The sequence below is a fragment of the Erythranthe guttata genome, chromosome 8 (genome assembly GCF_056151865.1).
Source record: "Erythranthe guttata isolate IM_541 chromosome 8, IM_541, whole genome shotgun sequence".
Lineage (NCBI taxonomy): Eukaryota > Viridiplantae > Streptophyta > Magnoliopsida > Lamiales > Phrymaceae > Erythranthe > Erythranthe guttata.
Genome location: NC_142540.1, coordinates 5,241,765 through 5,261,232, shown reverse-complemented (window position 1 = coordinate 5,261,232; position 19,468 = coordinate 5,241,765). Strand labels below are relative to the sequence as shown.

The 19,468-nt window shown below is 35.8% G+C and overlaps 3 protein-coding genes across 4 annotated transcripts; 2 read left to right on the top strand and 1 right to left on the bottom strand.

Moving 5' to 3' along the window:
- The first annotated feature begins 1,978 nt into the window (after positions 1–1,978).
- Positions 1,979–7,270, top strand: LOC105976865 (ferrochelatase 2). Of its 2 annotated transcripts, XM_088821800.1 has the most exons (11): positions 1,979–2,182; positions 3,070–3,391; positions 3,494–3,637; positions 4,158–4,259; positions 4,755–4,858; positions 4,946–5,072; positions 5,246–5,398; positions 5,940–6,040; positions 6,132–6,333; positions 6,711–6,912; positions 7,115–7,270. In XM_088821800.1, exons 1-11 carry the CDS (start codon positions 2,139–2,141, stop codon positions 7,126–7,128), a joined length of 1,515 nt encoding a protein of 504 aa, XP_088677926.1. In that variant the 5' UTR covers positions 1,979–2,138; the 3' UTR covers positions 7,129–7,270. The 2 variants fall into 2 exon arrangements, with proteins under 2 accessions (XP_088677926.1, XP_012857582.1); XM_013002128.2 differs by having other exon boundaries at positions 6,711–7,157.
- Positions 7,271–7,444: 174 nt separating this feature from the next.
- Positions 7,445–10,267, bottom strand: LOC105976868 (serine/threonine-protein kinase SRK2A). The gene is made up of 9 exons (XM_088821801.1): positions 9,937–10,267; positions 9,734–9,808; positions 9,510–9,611; positions 9,350–9,403; positions 9,144–9,236; positions 8,958–9,050; positions 8,244–8,348; positions 8,055–8,153; positions 7,445–7,973 (listed from the first exon to the last, which is right to left on the bottom strand). The coding sequence occupies exons 1-9, from the start codon at positions 10,054–10,056 to the stop codon at positions 7,650–7,652; spliced, it is 1,065 nt and encodes a 354-aa protein (XP_088677927.1). The 5' UTR covers positions 10,057–10,267; the 3' UTR covers positions 7,445–7,649.
- A 4,369-nt stretch (positions 10,268–14,636) lies between these two features.
- LOC105964686 (uncharacterized) lies at positions 14,637–17,012 on the top strand. The gene is made up of 2 exons (XM_088821162.1): positions 14,637–14,757; positions 15,297–17,012. Exon 2 carries the CDS (start codon positions 15,297–15,299, stop codon positions 17,010–17,012), a length of 1,716 nt encoding a protein of 571 aa, XP_088677288.1. The 5' UTR covers positions 14,637–14,757.
- The last annotated feature ends 2,456 nt before the right edge of the window (positions 17,013–19,468 follow it).

Here is a 19,468-nt window from a genome sequence, read left to right as displayed (position 1 = left end):
TAATTGATGTATTTTCGAAGGATATTTTCGACATTACACATGGGTTATTGACTAGGAATAATTCGAATGGGGTATTAAATGGGTGGGCCCAACAGTCAAGGATAGTAACTCAAGCAAACCAAACGTTGTACAAAACGGTATAACCCATGCCATCCCTTGTAATACCCCCAACCAAAGAGGCCCTAAATATAATATCTATATTCACGTTTCTCCAACTTATCAGATTTATTTTCTCTTATTTTCTTTTCTCTCTTCTCTCTCTTTCTCTCCATCTCGTTCTCTCCCTTTCGTTTTTTTCCCTCTCTCAATCTCTATCTCCCAACATCGATCTCGCTCCTCAATAATGGTTGGGCTGGTGACGGTGGCTATGATCGGTGGACTATGGTGGCGGAAAACAACAGATCAACAAATTCCGGCGATGGATCGAGAGGGTTTGGTGGAGGCGGCAATGGCAGGTGGAGGCAACGGCGGCCGGTGAAGGCACATCGGCGAGTTGAGGCGGCGCCCGTCGGTGGCCGCCGGTGAAGGCGGTGGCGGTGGGTGGGGGTCGGCGGCGGCGGGTGGAAGGTGTGGTGGCGGTTGTGCGGGCAGGGCTATGATAAATATTATGGAAAGTATTTTTTGACTAATTAATTGGATCTAATTTTCTTGTGTTTTGAAAGATTTTGCTTGATTTGGGTTGTTCAAATGTCAGATCTAGGTTTTCCCAAGTTGGTAGGTGATTATAGCCGCGACGGCTGCGAGCGTGGGTGTTAGGGTTGGCGGCGGCTGCTAGGTTTTGCGACGGCTAGGAGTTTTTCGTGGCTAGGGTTTGGTAGTAAAACATAGTACAGTGTAGTATACTATACTACACCGTAGTATACCATAGTACACCACTACACTATAGTATACTACAGTACGTCGTAGTATACCATAGTCTACTACAGAAAAATTAAAAAATATGTAAATTGAAATAAAAAAAAATAAAAAAATAGTATATATTTTTTTTTTTGTAATTCTGAATATTGTGTAGAAAAAAAGAAGGAAAAAATAAAGAAATTTTTATAATAGTGTATAAAATGCTAAAATGAATAACGAGAAAAATGAAAACAAACGAATATTCTGAAGAAAAAAAAATATTAGATGAAAATATGAAAATATTAAATGCACGATAAATAAAATGATAAATGCAATTTGGAATTTACTTAATGAATATTTTGAATTTGTGAGTGGAGGGCATTTTGGAATGAATTTTATAAAGGATGTGAAGCAAATGTTTAGTTAGACTTGTCATTTAGTTTATAAGTTTTGTCACGAAAAACCTATATCCTAAGACCCCTAATTAGTAAGTCAACAATCCCCGTCTCGTAAATGCTACATCTTATGTAATACACCGTGTATTATTTAAAACTTACTTTAAATCACACACATTTTATTATCCAATTAATATTTACTTATAAAAAAAAAAAACCCACACTTTTTTCTTATAAATATATTTATTTTGAATTTATATATATTTATAGGGTAAATTACAACCACACTCATTAGGTAAGGTCAAATTACGAAAAACCCCTCCTGGTTGGGTAATTACAACCCATCAACTATGAATCTTTTGCACGTCCACTCTTGCGGTGTCAAATTTAGTGGAATTTTCTAGATTATATGAACTATTCTTAAGTTTGTACTCGTTTTATCCCATTCGAGCTCCATATTTTGAAACAAGATGATCATAATATGCGTGTGAATTGACTTGTAGATATCAGATTGTAGTGCATCAAAAACTGCATTTTTGCACAAAGCGAGTACAAATTAGATAAGGTTCAACGGAATCTAGAAGATTATGTTGAATTTGACACCATAAGGGTGGACGTGTAAGAAGATTCGTAGTTGAGGGTAGTTATAATTACCCAAACATGAGGGGTTTATTTGTAATTTGACCTTACCTAAGGGGTGTGGTTGTAATTTACCATTTTACCCTATATATTTGTAATATAATAGAAAAAAAAAAAGAAATAGGATAATTGTTGAAACACGTGGCGGATGTCACCACACAAACAAAATTAGCCACTGCCACAGGAGTAGAGGAGTAGACTTCTTTCAGAAGCAGTATCTGCTTCCACAAAATTCGTCGGAAAAAAAAAAAAATTATATTCAGAAGAATGAATCAATCAATGAATATACGAATTCAAGCTCCTCCATCTCTGTAAGTATCAATTATTTTCAAATCTCTCTCTCTCTCTCTCGCGCGCGCGCGCGCGCTTTTGCATTGTTAGTTGTGTGTGTAGGTGTAATTACAGTTTCTGTAGCATTTGGATTGAGCTTCTCAATTGTTATCCCTTTTTGTGATTTTTTTGATTTTTGGGGTTTAATTTGTGAATGGGCAGGCTTGTGTAGATGTTTTTAGTTCACTGTCACAAATTATTCACTTTCAATTAGGGTTTCACTGTTGCTTCAAGGTGGATTGGGAAATGGGATGCATTTGTTATGAACCGAGCTAGATTCACAAGAACTCAGTGGGGCGAAATCCTAGTTTCAAAGTCAAAATGAAAAAAATTGGAAGATGCAAAAAAAAAAAGGACTGATGTTTTTCTAGTTATATATTGTATTTATTCAGGTGGGCAACTCGACTAATCGAAACTTAGAAAACTAACAGCCAGTTGCACAGCATGCTACCATGACGGAGCATTTTTGTTGGCAGCTTGTGCCATTTCTACGCTCTCGTCCATTTGGATGATGAATTATCTCTCGGCTGCAGATGGGGTTGATATAGGCTAAGTTGCATGTTAGTTACGGACATGACTTGGTTATGCTGTAAGATAATACTGCGTTAGATACTTTTGAATAAGGCGGTTATTTTTCAGGGAAGTGAGATGATTTGACTGGGAAGAGTGATTCCCTGTAGATTGATTCATTTTTTTTTACCCAAGTCACTAGTAAACTTCATCTGAAACTTAGATTTTATCTTCATTTCTTTTTTGACTGAATAATTAATGAAGTGAACATTTTTTCTCTTTTGCCTTCTGCCCTGTTAGTGTCGAAATAATATAATAGTAATGTAATTTCTGATGTCTATGCTACTTTTCATGACAGACTACCTCCACGAGCGAAACTCTCCTCCCAGGGTACGTGTCCTTGCATAAGGGTGCAAATGGAGGCTTTTGCCAATTCTAATCTGTTGAAGACAGCCCTGGTTGCAAGATGCTCCTTTGGATTGTCCAGTTCTCCTATAAATGCCGAACGATCGCTTAATTGTTCAGCACAATTAGGAGCATTAGTTACCTCCGGATCTCAAGATGTAACGACTAATGCACTTGTTGGTAATGAAAAGATCGGAGTATTATTACTGAACCTCGGAGGGCCCGAGACTCTAGATGATGTTCAGCCGTTCTTGTTCAATCTTTTTGCCGATCCAGTTAGTATATCTTGGTTTTGGTTTTTCTTCTGATTTTGTTGCCAAGAGTATAATTGATTGTTTAAATTTAATTGTTTTTCTTGTTTCTGTATTGGAGAGTAGGATATTATTAGACTGCCGAGATTGTTCCGTTTTCTTCAAAAGCCTTTGGCTCAATTCATATCTGTTGCTAGAGCCCCAAAGAGCAAAGAAGGATATGCTTCAATTGGTGGCGGTTCTCCTCTACGGCGTATTACTGATGATCAGGTATGATTTCCTTGAAGCAACTGAAACTCTTTGCCCCAATTTCGATAATTTGTTGTAATACACTATTTCTGCTAAAAATAGGATATATACTAGATTGGGATTTGATTTATCAAGAATACATAAAAAAAAAAACACTAAATCATGAATCTGTAACGCTTTACTTTTATAACCGATTATCTATAGTTAGAATATCACATCGAAAAGATGGCATCTGACAGCAGTGAGAATGAAACATGTATTACTATATACAGGGAGTTTTTGTGTTTTATGTATTACGGATAGGGAACCTAGGAGGAAATCGGAAGCACTCAGTCCGTTGAGCTATTGTACTGTATTTGTAGAACTTTGATTGATGGGTACCGATATGGCTTCTGTCCTTCGTTCTTATTGTGTAAATATGTTAAACATCCTCAGCTCTGCAACCTGTAGTGAGTCTGGTGAAGATGTATTGACATCTTCAGTGTTCATAATTTTGTTCGTATTATCTCTCTTTAAAACTTGATCAAATTCCTATCTCTAGGCTGAGGACTTGAGAAAGTCACTATGCAGCAAAAATGTCCCAGCAAAAGTGTATGTTGGTATGCGGTACTGGCATCCATTCACTGAAGAAGCTATTGAACAGGTATTCTCGCTACCAGTCTCGTTTGAACGTAATCCGTATTGATGATGGTCATTATGTTTCGCAACACACCTAGCTGATAAGTGGTGAGGATTTGTTTGATGAATGCTTGGCATGAACACTTGGCTCTAAGCTGTCACATAAATCTTGTTTTGCATGGCTCTAGAAAAATAATTTGCATTCCACCGATGTTTGGGGGTAGCAGACCCCAGACTGTTATGAACTATACTTTTTTTTGTTCCCTCCGTTTTTCATTAAAGTGCTGCTTCACAATATACTCTACATTTGCATAAAACAAATTACTGGTTATTTTAGTAAGTTGAGTCAGTTAACTTTATGATAGTAGTCATGTATTAAGTAAGATGTCGATATCTTGTTATAAATGTAAAAGACTATTCAGCCATTACTTTTCCCTCCTCCAATGCTTCTAAAGCTCGTGTGGTTTACACGAATTGGTTTACTAGTACCTAATGCTTTTTTACTCCTCATTTATCCCAGATCAAACGTGACGGAATTACAAAACTCGTTGTTCTTCCTCTCTACCCTCAATTCTCGATCTCAACAAGTGGTTCAAGTCTTCGCCTACTGGAAGCTATATTCAGGTGCATCTGTTTGGATATAGAACTCAGACTGTGGAGTCTGTAATAACTGTCAAATCATGTTTCATGATAATCTATCTAAATTCTTAGGGAGGACGAATATCTAGTCAACATGCAGCACACTGTAATTCCTTCATGGTACCAGCGAGAAGGATACATAAAAGCCATGGCAAATTTGATTGAAAAGGAGCTCGAAAAGTTTCGCTCCCCGAAGGAGGTAAAACCTCCAGAATGAAGATTTCATATGTTCTGTTCCTTTTGTTGCATAATAGCTCACATTATTTACTACAAGTTATTTAAACGATCTAATTAGAAACTGCAAAAACCCAAAGTGGTTAGTTTATTTAAACAATTAGTCTCCTTCATTTGATAATAGTTCATTTATCGCAGGTGATGATTTTCTTTAGTGCTCATGGGGTACCACTTGCATATGTGGAAGAAGCTGGTGATCCATACAAAGCCGAGATGGAGGAGTGTGTGGATTTGATCATGGAAGATTTGGAAAAGAGAAAGATAAATAATTCATACACCCTTGCCTATCAGGTCTTATATATTCCACCGCTCGAACTTTATATTCTGCTGTCCAAAATTGTTAGCCCTGGTTTTAACGCATCCAGATTAGATGTAAGCTTGTCTAAATTAAACAGTGCTACATATATGGAGCGGAGTGTTACCTCTTTCGCTCCATTTGCAGCTCTTTATGCCAAGTTTGGTCTGATGTGAGTAAGTTAAAATGGCATCTAATGCAGCCAATGTAATTTATAATACTCCATTTATTTAAAATCCATCAATTAGTATTTGGATAGTTGATGAAGATTTTCTTTGGGCATCAAATAGTCCGTTTTAGTGGGCATCAAGTATTTATAAGCGGTTTCTTTGTCGCAAGAACTCTTGCGCGTGCCGATTACCAATTCTTTGAATTCTCTTGGGTAGATTTATGAAGTATATCAGCTGATTGAAGTTGAGATAAGTTGAGATCAAAGCATTACTGTTTATCACGTGCTTGTAATTTATCATTTGTAGTAATTTGGCAAGATGCATGATTTTGTGCTAATGTGATTTTTGTTGCTTTAATTGGTAACAGAGTAGAGTTGGACCAGTCGAATGGTTGAGACCATACACGGATGAGACAATCATTGAGCTCGGAAGAAAAGGAGTGAAAAGTCTTCTAGCTGTTCCAATTAGGTGAGGCTGAACGGTTATAGTTTACCACCATTTATTTCAGTTATAGTTTTGGTTATTCACATGTTTTCATTTAAATATTTTTTTACTACAGTTTTGTTAGCGAACATATCGAGACATTGGAGGAAATAGATGTCGAGTACAAGGAATTGGCTCTAGAATCTGGGATAAAGAATTGGGGACGTGTTCCCGCCCTTGGCTGTGAGCCTACTTTCATTTCAGATTTGGCTGATGCAGTGATTGACAGCCTTCCATATGTTGGTGCTATGGCTGTCTCAAATCTTGAAGCTCGACAGGTAATTCAAACCTTTACCCAACGTAGGAATTTTTCTCGAAAATGTCGACATCATTGCTTTAACAAACAGGAGAAATTTATATCTTTATCAGAAGTACAATTAATATTTCTGTAATTTCACTTTCTTTGATTTTCATCTATAGTTATCTTTTTCGTTTATGTTTTTATTTTGCTTGGCTGATTATTTTTCTTCTTCGAGGGTTGTCTGGTGGGTAGTAAATGACATTGATAAATACACTAAAGTACATATTTTTACGTTAAGACTCTCTTTATCTGTTAAAGATTAAGATTCTTTGTGATGAGTTCTTTTTAATATTCTGCTGTTTGAACGACTGCCAAATTTAAAAAGAGGTTTTAATGATGATGTGTTTGGTGCAGTCATTAGTGCCACTTGGCAGCGTAGAAGAGCTATTGGCAGCATACGATTCACAGCGAAGGGAGCTTCCGCCGCCAGTGGTCGTTTGGGAATGGGGCTGGACAAAAAGTGCCGAAACATGGAACGGAAGAGTTGCCATGCTGGCGGTCTTTTTTGTGCTGCTACTTGAGTTAGCCACTGGGAAAGGTTTTCTTCATCAGTGGGGTATACTGCCCTTGGCTTGATCACAGTTTATTAATATCCCTCACTTTTTCTTTGTACACATGCATTATGAGACATATAAATATATCGTCTCTATAAAAAAAAAAGTAGCTAAAAATTTTTGAAGGAAAAATTAAAGAAACGAAACGTAGATCTGTACAAGTCGGACATAGAAAAACATCATCGGACCTCTGTCTTGATACAGGTTTAAATGCATAATACCTGGTTCTTAATGAGCTTTTAGGAGTTGACGAAGACCGTGAAATGACAAGGGTTCCGAAGAATTTAAGTTGGATATATAAATGTAAAAGATCCTTTCGCTTCAACTTTTCCTTTGTAGTATAATTTTCTCCTTTTGTTACTTCTCCTTTCGTTTTCTATTTATTATTATATCTTCGGCATTCCTCGGTACTCAGCCTATATATTTATTAAAGTTATTGTACGAGCAGTACGTAAGTTCTCAAAGGAAGCTACGAAAAGTAACATTTTTAATTCCCTTTTGTTTTCGTGTACTTAATTTTCTTCTTATACTCATTGACACCCCAGACGGAACTTTTTCGTTTTCATGTATTACTGTGATCGAATAATCTCCGTATTATTACATACAGAGTAGGGAACATGAAACATGTAACAAGTTTATGAAGAATATGAAATACAAGAGTTGTTTATTATTACAGGCACGCTAATTAGAAAATAATCCTTTGACTTTGGTAGTTAAATGTCCAGGAAATTATTTTTAATTAAGTGAGAATAAACTCCCCACTTGCATGAACTGCTTTCACTTGCTTTTCGTACTCATCTTCGTCGTCTTCTTCGTCGACTGGTTCTTCCTCGTTTTTGCTTTCTTCATCCTCTTCACCGCCCCACCCGAAACCCGGTACATTTCGGGACGAGGGAGGCGGTTTTCTTGCTTCACTTACGATCTTCATTATTTCGTCGACGCTCTGAAGTGAAAAGCTCGGGTTATCTTTCTTGTAGTACAGTGCTTGGTTAGTTTCTGCGAGTTCTCTCGGCAAGTTCTTCAAGAACCATGCATGGCTTTTGATCTCCTTTATATTTATTCTCTGCATATATTTCATGCATGTTAGTTTACGTATTTGTATTTACGGAGAAAGAACGTAGTTGTTGTGAATTTACGTATTTACCCTTGAGGGATTCGTGACGAAGATACGGGAGAGTAGGTGCTTGCATTCCTGGGAGATGTGAACATAGTCTGGGATTTTGTACTGAATACCCATTATTCTCTGCAGCAAATTAATTAAGGTTTTTGGTATTAGTAAAAAAAATTAAGATTTAATATTTAAGATGCGAGTGAATAAATAATTGAATATTACTGAAATAGTTTTTCTGAAATTCTTTGGGTCGGTTGGGTCTTCAAATGGGTAAGCTCCCACCAGCATTACATATAGAGTCACTCCACACGACCACACATCTGCCAACTTCTCCAACCAAAAAAAAAAAAAAAAAATTTTCAAAAATAAATAAAAAACTAATTAAGTAATATGGTAAATTACACCTACATACTTGAGATATGCTAAAATAACTTTAAGGTCCCTACAATATCGGTAATTACAATCACCCCTTATGTATTGGATAAGTTATTTCAGTAGGATTCTAACAGGCTACTAGTTTCAAGCAGTGGCGGAGACAACACAGAGGTCCGGGGCGACATGGCTCTCGGCTCTCCTAACATTTCTTAAATCCTTATTATTTTTGATACAAAGATTTATAAATTTTCGTCTATTGTAGCATTAACGGACCCACATGAAACAAATATAGTGCATAACGGTCCCAAGAACATGAAATCTTGACTCCGATAGTTGTTTGCAGGGGTGTTGATGTAATTACCAATACTACATGAACCTTAGAGTTATTTAACATACACTAGGGGTGAGGTGTAAATAATTTACCCTTAATTAATACTATCAATAAAATTTCTTCCAAAAAAACAAAAAAAAAATACTATGAATAAAATGGGTTGGAGTATATTTGTTATAAAATTTTCAAAATAAAATATTATAAGAGGAGTGATGTCGGTATGGATATACCTTGCCGTCGTATTCACGGCGAGAGAGAACTTCCGGTGCAATGTACGCCGGAGTTCCGACGGTGGATTTGGGTCTCGAGTGCAGCACCGACGACTGGGTCAACCCAATTCAATGTACAGGATTTTAGAAATTCAATTCTTGAATAAAAATTAATTAATTTGAATTAAAATTAAAATTAAAAAAAACCTTGGAATAACCAAAATCGCAGATTTTAAGGCGGGGTGCAGGGCTGCCATCTAAAAGCGTGTTTTCCAATTTCAAATCTCTATGGCATATGTTCTGCATAACGTACCACATTTTCCAATAATTATTAATTTTGCCAAAATAAATAAATAAATACCACAATTTTTTAATGAAGAAAATACAGAAATATATATCGAAAATTTAATTACCATGGAGTGGCAGTAGCAGACTCCAGAAATCAACTGCTGAAAGAAGTACCTCGCCTAATCATGATCACATGGTCGATGCATCGGTTTTCCGTAAGTTTCGTAAAAAAAATACAGAAAAATGTAGAAAATTTATTTGATGGATCGGAGTCGAAATAAATACCTCGTCTTCACTAAATCTACCAGCACTGCAGATTCGATCGAATAGTTCGCCACCGGATGCATACTCCATCACAATTAGCAGATGTGTTGGTGTCAATACAACCTAGTATATATATATTTTTAAACACCAAACATATATATATCATGGACTATGGAGTAATTAATTGCCAAAAAAATAAAATAAAAACATAATAGATTATATTTGAACTATACATACATACATACCTCTTTGAAACGAATTATATTCGGATGTCGAAGCGATCGGTGGTTTATAATTTCTCTCGCTACATTTTCATCAATCTGCGCATGCATGCATTGTCAAACAATTACATAAATAAAAGAGCCATTCAATTAAACTAAAACTTTCTTCATGTAAGAAAATAAGTTAATGAATTATATATACATTAATTAATACATATATTATATACCTTGTGTCCACGCTCGATGTATTTCATGGCGACAAGTTCTTTGGTTTCTTTGTGCCTTAGAAGCCTTGCTACACCAAAATTTCCTGCCCCCAAATCTTTCACCACATCGTACTTGTCCATTTTTCTCTCACTAGATTATATTATATTCCTCTCAAGTAGTAGAATTAGCGATATTATTATTACAGATCTCACTCCCCCTCTCTCTCTCTCTATTTATCCATCTAACTTAATGTATATATATATATATGTATATGCGTGTGTGTGTGTGTGTGTATTGGTACGTAGTTTATAAATTATGATATCTGCATGCATATATGAACATGGATAACACAATTATTGACCGACTATATATATATATATATATTATTTAAATAAATCTACTGCATGTGATCTGTACGTTAGAGTAAATGAGACTATGACTACTCACATGCATACACAAATATTTATTAATTTGTTGGTACTTACTTAATTACTCAAGTCAAATATAGCTTTTCCAAAGAATTAAAATAATTTAGAGGGAGCTGTAATTATAAAATCTTCATCTTAATTAAATAAAAACTCAATAGTAGGTAGTATTAATTGTAATAATTGAGAATTATGTTTCGAATTATATTTTGATGATATTAATTAATATATTGATCACCTAAGGAAAAAAGAAAAGAAAATTATATTGTTGTAAGTTTATGAAAAGTTGGGCAAAAATAATGTAACAATATTTTAATGAATGAAGAATTATGTCATGTGATGCTAGTGATTATTATCACTAATGTGCACACAATATTATAGTGGGGAGATTCGATGAATGGCCACTGATTCAATTAGATAGATGCAATAAGTCAATAACTCAATTTTCACGCACAAACACACTCACTATGTGTTTTTTGTGTTCTCATATAATTAATTATTGCAAATTAAATTTAAAATAGGAAGGGGTGAATGGGGATCACGTGGGGAAGGCGTGCCAGAGAAATGGATATGGATGGGACAACACTACGGTTCGATTCACTAGCGAGTCCAGAAATTTATCAAAGGGGCCTTTAGCAATAAACCCCTTGGATGAATAATAAATAGTGATATGTCCAACCCTTAAATCTTCCTTTGTGATAACCCCCTAGAAATTTTAATTCCAATACTACCCTTAAGAAATTATAAAATTTCCTACCCAATAATTCATCCCACCTTCCTTAATAATAGCCAATATAATAGGAATATTTCCCACTCAATATGCTGCGTGTGTGTGTGTATATATATATATATATATATATATATATATATATATATATATATATATATATATATATATATATATATATATATATATATATATATATATATATATTTTTTTTTTTATAAATTCTTTTTAAACGAAAATATCGAATTTTTCCCCCGATAATTTTACTACGCCGAATATGACTATAGTTGAATATGACTATAGTCTAATATGACTATATGTGACTATATAACCTGTAGTCATATTCTTTCTTTATATTGTCATTTTTATATTTTCAACTTAATAATTCTGATTATATAGTAGAGTACATTTATTTTTACCAAATTATATATAAAAAAACGAAAATTGCACGAAAAGAAAAATACAATTTGAATCTTATTATTACATATCAACTTGAATGAGAACATAGAACATATATTTGAATATGACTACAGTCACATTCAACAATAGTCATATTCGAATATGACTATATCATGTTACTGTTAATTTTTTATGGGAGATAGTTCTTCGAAATGCTCGGGGATGTCCTTGTTAATTCCTCTTGAAGACTGTGCGGCAAATTCCATCAAAATTGTAGCAACAAGAAGCAAATCTGTATGAACCAAACTCAAATTCATAAAACAAAAGGCAATGGAGAAAAAAGACAAAAAAAAAATGCAGATGCTAAATTAACATAAACATACTACATTCATTAACATAAACACCCCAGCCCCAATTAAATTACCATATTAATTACCTCTTCCTCCACCACGAGGGACTCAATTACCACCATTTATCTAATCTTGTTACTATCCCATCATTCAGACAAAACAATAATTATTAGAGATTACGATTTGGATGAGAATCTGAAATTCATAGAAGTAGAGAAAACACCAAATTTCAAGATTCCCTATTGTTTACGAAAACAATCCAATCAACATCCACACAAAAAAACATAATTTGAAACGAGAAGATAGAACATACTCAAATATGACTACAATAATATTCAACAAATAGTCATATTCGAACATGGCTATAGTCATGTTTAATCTAAAACTCTATATTCAGATCTGGAGAAAAAAATTAATAAATAAATAAATAAAACGTATTTGTTTTCCCTTTCAATTTCAATTGCAACTTGAAATCAAATTCATTTGCAAAAAAATAAGAGCAAAAAAAGAAGAAATTAAACACATGACACCTCATGGTTGATTCTGCAGATTTTCACAAAATAGAATCGAACCTTGGCGGCAGTAGCAGGCTAGCAGCAGCACTTGCGGTGGAGGACTCAACAACCGCGGTTGCGCCCTCAGATCGGGAATTTCACCGCCGCCGCCTTTTCCATCGCCTCCCGCGTCGTTGTCGTTTCTCCACCGTTCGTCGATTTGCGTGCACTTGCCTAGCAGTCGCACCTTCTCCGGCCGCCATAGTCAGCCTCCCGTCGCCGACGCCGAGAGAGATTGAGAGGAGATAGATACGGATATTGTGACAGAGAGAAAAACGAGAATTGTGGGTTTGAGATCTAGGGTTGTGATGTGTACTAAAAGGGTAAAATAGGGATAACATATTTTTAAGGGGGGTCTCACTAATTTAAATTGACATGTGGGTTTTGAAAAAAGTCTTCAAAGTCAATTGGGTTTAGTTCAAAATATTTTTCATTTGAGGGGGTTATTGCATATTTCCCCTTTATCAAATGGTGATTTATTTTTTGCGTTCCTTGAAAAAAGTTGATAATTTATTTGTGCGCATAAAAAAATATGTAAATAAAAAAAAACAAATTCTCAGGACTTCTTTTGCATTAATTTGGATTTTAGTTAGACTAATTAATGAAAATGAGAATGGCTAAATACTATTTATTACAGGTATTAGTTGACGGTACGGTGAGCTTGAATCCAACCAGGCAAAGGGGTGAACTCGCTCCTGATTCGATCATATGAATAAATAAGCATAATTATATTAATAAGATGATTATAGTGTGTTCAATATATATATATATATATATATATATATATATATATATATATATATATATATATATATATATATATATATATATTTTGAACTCATTTTTGCCATTTGCCCTTATTTAAATTTATATATTCGTATTTTTGTATTGTGAAAATAAAAAATAAAATAATAATATAAATCGGTGCAAATGGTGGGTTGGATCGCCAAAAACGGCGGTGTACGAGGAGGAGACAACTTATGCATGTGTACCACTTTTGACTTTCGATTCCTTGAACCATTTTGTCAAGCCACCCCCATTATTAATTAATGTAATCAATTTAGAGATAATATAATGTATTATTAGCAAGACCCCCTCATCTAAGAAATGTAGTTAAGAAAACCCCCATCCAAAAACAATTTGAGAAAACCCCCTTGGTTAGTATTCACCAAATATTACTTTTATAATTCCAAACTCTTTCCCAAATTCACGCGTTTTACCACCGCCAATGCCTCTCCGTCGCCGTCCACCGCCACCGCTGCCAAATCCTCACCGACAACCACCGTCGTTCCACCACTCAACCTCACTTCGTCTTCGCCATGCTCGACGAGCCATTTTAGCGAACAGGGATTCCAGCCCGGATTTGAAAATAGGGGTTTTGACGTAATCGGATTTCCGTTTTAGGAAGTTGACGGAATCTGGGGTTCTGGTGAGCAAGGCTTTGGGTGAAGTTTTGTTGTCGAAATTGCCCTAGAATAGAACGGAGTTGATCCAGAGCATTTCTTGGCAATCTGATTTTTTGAGCCCTAAAATTGGGAATTGGGAATTTTTGATTGGGAGGAGCCTGGAAGAATCGCCTAAAGTGGCGGCGAAGACGTAGGAGATGCCCTCGTAGTCGTAGCTGCCGCTGCGGATTTTGAGCTGGACGCCGAGTTTCTTGGCGCAGAGGACGGCGGCGCTGACGTGGGACGTCGCCGTGGGGGTGACGATAATGCTGGGTTTGGGGGTGGTGGAGACGTTGAAGCGGCGTTTTCTGATGTAGGATTCGAGAACCTTCGCGAATGAGGCATTGTTTGGGTTGTAGACTATACTCGAATTTTGGGCGTCGGAGATTTTATCTCCGGCGAAGCACTGAACGAAGTTGTAGAAGGCGCATGTAGAGAATTTCGCGCAGGCTGTTACCTTAATCGACTATGTACATGTTCATAGTCGATTAATCTAAGGGCAAATTACCAAAACCCCCCTGAGGTAAGTCTGAATAACGAAAATCCCCCCCATGTTCCCGTAATTACGAAAATCCCCCTTGACTAACGGTTGACCGAGTTTTTTTAACCGAAAACGTGAAATGTCTATTATATCCTTCTGTTAAATATGTGAAAAATAAAAGAAAAAAGCTGAAAATGTGTATAGTCTATTGTACCCTCTGTTAAATCGTGCTAACATTGTTAAAACACGTTTCTTTTTGTTCCTAACAATACAACGTTTTCAATATCTGATCTTTTCACTTTTATTTTTCACTTTTATTTTTCACATTTATTTTTCACTTTTTCATCTGTCACGACTCCCCTCTTCACTTGGAGATTAGAGAAGATTAGGGCTGAACCAAACAAATTGTTATCATCACCTATCATTGCTCCAATCGCGAAGTTTACGTCCAGAATCAAAGGTTTGTATGGATATTTTGTTCAAGTTTTTTAGGGTTTTAAATTTCGGTAAAAAATTAGGGTTTTTGATTTTTGGTTTCAAATTTCTTCTTTTTCTTGTTTCTACTTTCTGATCTTTGGGTTCTTTGTTTTCTATTTTTTCGAGTTTCAAAAGGTACTATATTTTGTTCAAGTTTTTTAGGGTTTTAAATTTCGGTAAAAAATTAGGGTTTTTGATTTTTGGTTTCAAATTTCTTCTTTTTCTTGTTTCTACTTTCTGACCTTTGGATTCGTGAAGGGGAAATTAGGGTATTCTGATTAGTTTGGTGAAGGGGAATTAGGGAAATTTGGGTATTTTGCTTCTCGTGAGGGGAATAATAAATTACAGAAGTTAGGGAAATTAGGGTGGTATTCTGATTGGGATTTCTAATTTTTTATTTTTTGGTCTTATTTTTTTATTTTTGGTTTATAATTTCTGATTCCAAAGAATTAATTTATGATTTTGGGGATTATGTTTGTATTTGAATCTGATATGTTTTTTGTGTTTGTATTTGAACTACAGATGGTAGATTTATGCTCTGTTATTCTACACTACAGATCAAGTGAAGTTAAATTTGATAATATTGATCCTGACAAGTATAGTTATGAGGACTTATGTCTAGCCATTAGGAGATCATTTCCTAGTATTAATGGGGGTATTGAAGGGTTAAAGATGACATATATTAATGAGGATATTGAAGGGTTTCAAGGGTTGCGCATGGACTGTAGCTTCGATGTAAAAACAATGTTTGCCTTATGTGTGGATAATTGCTTCCATGTGTTAGTTGAGGATAAAGATCAGAGAGTTGAAGAAGACTCTGATTCTGATTTCCAAGCCAACATTGATGAAGATGACAACAGAAGTGAAGTGCCAAGTGATGAAGCTAATGATGATGATGATGCACTGAGTGGATATGAGTCAGATAATCATTGCGAGCATACAAATTGGTCTGATGAGGAGCTGGATAATGATCCATTACAAGGAGGCATGGATTTTGGGGATACAATATTCACTCCTGAACCTGGGGAAAAGATCAAGTTAAAGAAAGGTCAGGTGTTTACTGATGTGTATCAATTTAGACAAGTGTTGAAAGATTACATCATTCAAGAAGGCTTTCACTGTGTGAGAGATAAGAATGAAAAGCAGAGGGTTAGAGTACATTGTGGGGGTGAAAACTGTGCTTGGAGACTTCATGCCTCCACCTTACCTGATAATGTAACATATATGATTAAGGTTTGTCCATGTGAGCACACATGTACCAGAGGAGCTGTTGATAATGAGGTCAGTGCCAAGTGGTTAGCCTCAAAGCTGATGGATCTCTTAAGATCAGACCCTGATGCAAACCTGAAGGCAATGAGGCATGAGGTGACAAAATATGGGGTCAAACCACAATACATGCAGTTTTACAGGGCTAAAAGCATTGCACTTGATCAGATACAAGGAAACCATGCAAAATTGTTTGAAAAACTACCATATTATGGTGCTATGGTTCTTGCTACCAACCCAGGCAGTGTAGTTACACTACAATGTGATGTTGAAGATGTTGAAGATGAAAATGGGTTAGGAGTACCACAAAAGCCACCTACATTCAAGAGGTTTTTCATGGGACTTGCTGCACTGAGAGATGGATTTTTAAGTGGGTGTAATCCATTTATTGGCTTTGATGGATGCCATCTTAAAGGGCCATATGGTGGTGTGTTGCTTTCAGCAATAGCACTGGATGGCAACAATGGCCTATATCCAATAGCATTTGCTATTGTTGAGACAGAGAATAGGGACAGTTGGAGTTTCTTCTTTCATAATCTCACAATCATGTTGGGAGGATTTTCTGATGGAAAGCCATGGACATTTATGACTGATAGGCAGAAGGTAAAGTCATTTGAGGACTTTCATAATGTCTTTGTTATAATTATGTTTTTTGATCAAAATAATTTCATAATGCATTTTTTTTCTTTATGTCAGGGACTGGTGGAGACAATTTCAGAGATGGCCCCCAATGTAATGAACAGAAGGTGTGCTAGGCACATTTGTGCCAATTTCAGAACTCATTTTGCTGGAGGTGCACTAAAGAAATGGTTTTGGTCAGCTGCCAGGTCATATACTCCCTCTGGTTTTAACTTTGCAATGTATAAAATGAAAGAGTTGAATGTTAATGCATATAAGTGGTTGCTAGCTATTCCATCTGAGCAGTGGTCAAGGTATGCCTTTGATAAAAGGCTTAAAAATGCTTACAATTAACCCCCTCAGATATTAATGCAACGGTTATATTTCAGTAAGTACAAACTATGTAACAATATGACCCCTCATAAAATAAAATGCTTACAGTTACCCCCCTAAGGGTAATTTCGTCTGTAAATAGAACTATCAGAACGTTCCACGTGTACAAGGGCAAAATTGGTAATATCAGAGGAATATTCGGGAGAATCAAAAAGATTCTGTCAAGTTTAACACCGTTAGAGCGATTTGTAAGATGTCTGCATACCTCAGGGGGATTTTCGTAATTACGGGAACATGGGGGGGATTTTCGTTATTCAGACTTACCTCAGGGGGGTTTTGGTAATTTGCCCTTAATCTAATCGACTATGCTCTGGCAGTCGATTAAGGTTCATCGACTCCAATTTTTTTTGTTTTTTTTGGATTTTTTGTTTATTGCTTTCAATTGTATAAATCATTTATAATATTTATATATTTTTTTGTTTTTGTTATATATAGTTGATTTTGTATTTTTTTCGCAGTTGTGATTTGTTATTTTTAGTAGCAGATTCTTAATCGACTATGCTTCACATCATAGTCGATTACTATAACTGATATAAAACAAAAATTAAAAACAAAAAAAAAAATTAAATAATTTCCTTAATCGGCTAATCGACTATGCTTCATAGTCGATTAAAAAAAACGGAAAAAAAAAAATCGCTGAGCGTGACCCAGTGATGATGTGGCGGGTGGGGGCAAAGCTGGAAAGCATAATGGCTGAAAATGGGTGTGGACTTTTCTCAAATGGACTAAAATATTTTGGGCCTCCCTCAATTATAAAAAATAATGAGGGGTTTTCTCAAAGAGCCCCTAATATAAACACTAAAAATATTTATAAACTTAATTAGGGATTTTATTTTAACATTTCATTTGAGTGATTGCTTTAAATTTTCATTTGACTATTAATATTTGTATAACCAGGGGACGGTTAAAACAAATATCGTTCCTTTCTCACTTCAATACCACCAACATAAAAAATAAAAAAATTAATAGGTAATGAAATTAATGCCATTAATAAAAGGATTTATTAGGGATAGATAACCCCCTTGTAGATCCATATAATTTTTCATTTTCTTAGATGCACCCAAATATGCCAACTTAACACAATATATTATTTAAAATTCCCTTTAATACCCCTGTTTTATTTTTGAACGGCATTTATTTCCTTAACTATATATTCTCTATTATCTATACAAAACCGTATATCCCCATCTAGTTTTTTAGGCGAAAGAGTGCCGCCGCTGGGTTCGCCGCTTCCACCTCCGACCGCCGCCACCTCCGTCACCGTTGTCGCCTCCTCCATCACCGTCGCCGCCAATAACCGTTACCGCCTCCTCCATCATCGGCAATGGCTCTTCTCCCGTCACCACCAAAGTCGCCACCATCACCTGCGCCGCCACCAGATGCTCCACCAAATCCATAAGCAACACCTCCACCACCACCTAGTCCTCCACCACCACCACATCCGACCACCTCCACCTCCAAGACCGCCAACATCGACCAAGACCTCCGCCGCTCCCGCCTCCAAGGTCGTAACAATCAATTTAGGAGTGATATCGTCGTTGGCCGCCGTCGCCGCCGCCGTCACTGCTCCAATCTAGGGTTACTCAAATCTAGGATTACTCAAATCTAGGTTTTTGATAATTCTCCGGCTCATAGTTGATTAACGAGATGCATAGTCGAATTACATCTGTATTAATCGACTATATCCGTGTTAAATTAATAAACTATTACATATTTTACTTGTGTTTTAATATTAATAAACTAAGTGTCATCAACTTGAAAAAAAAGCCCAAATAATTAATCAACTATAGACTTGCTTTATATTTACTAGATATTTTTTTATCAAGAGTATTCATATGTTTTACAACAGTAACATCAATGTTCATTTGTATTTTAATATTAATAGACCATGCCAAATTAATGCACTATCAATGCCAAAATTAATAGACTATCAATGTTCAGTTGTGTTTTAATATTAATAGACTATCCCATATCATTTAATAGACTATCCCACTGATATAATTCGACTATGGATCTCGTTAATCGACTATGCGCCGAAAAATCATCAAAACCCTAGATTTGAGAAGTGACGGCGGCGGATTTTGTGTTTTAAAATTAATAGACTATCTCATATCATTTAATAGACTATGCCATATATCTAATTCGACTATGGATCTCGTTAATCGACTATGGGCCGAAAATATGGGCCGAAGAATCATCAAAACCCTAGATCTGAGAAGTGACGGTGGAGGATTTGTGTTTTAATATTAATAGACTATCCCATATCATTTAATATACTATCCCATAGATCTAATTCGACTATGAATCCCGTTCATCGTCTATGGGCCGAAAAATCATCAAAACCCTATATCTGAGAAGTGACGGCGGCGGCCGCCGGTGGCCAACGACGATATCAACGACATTGGTCATTTAAGTTA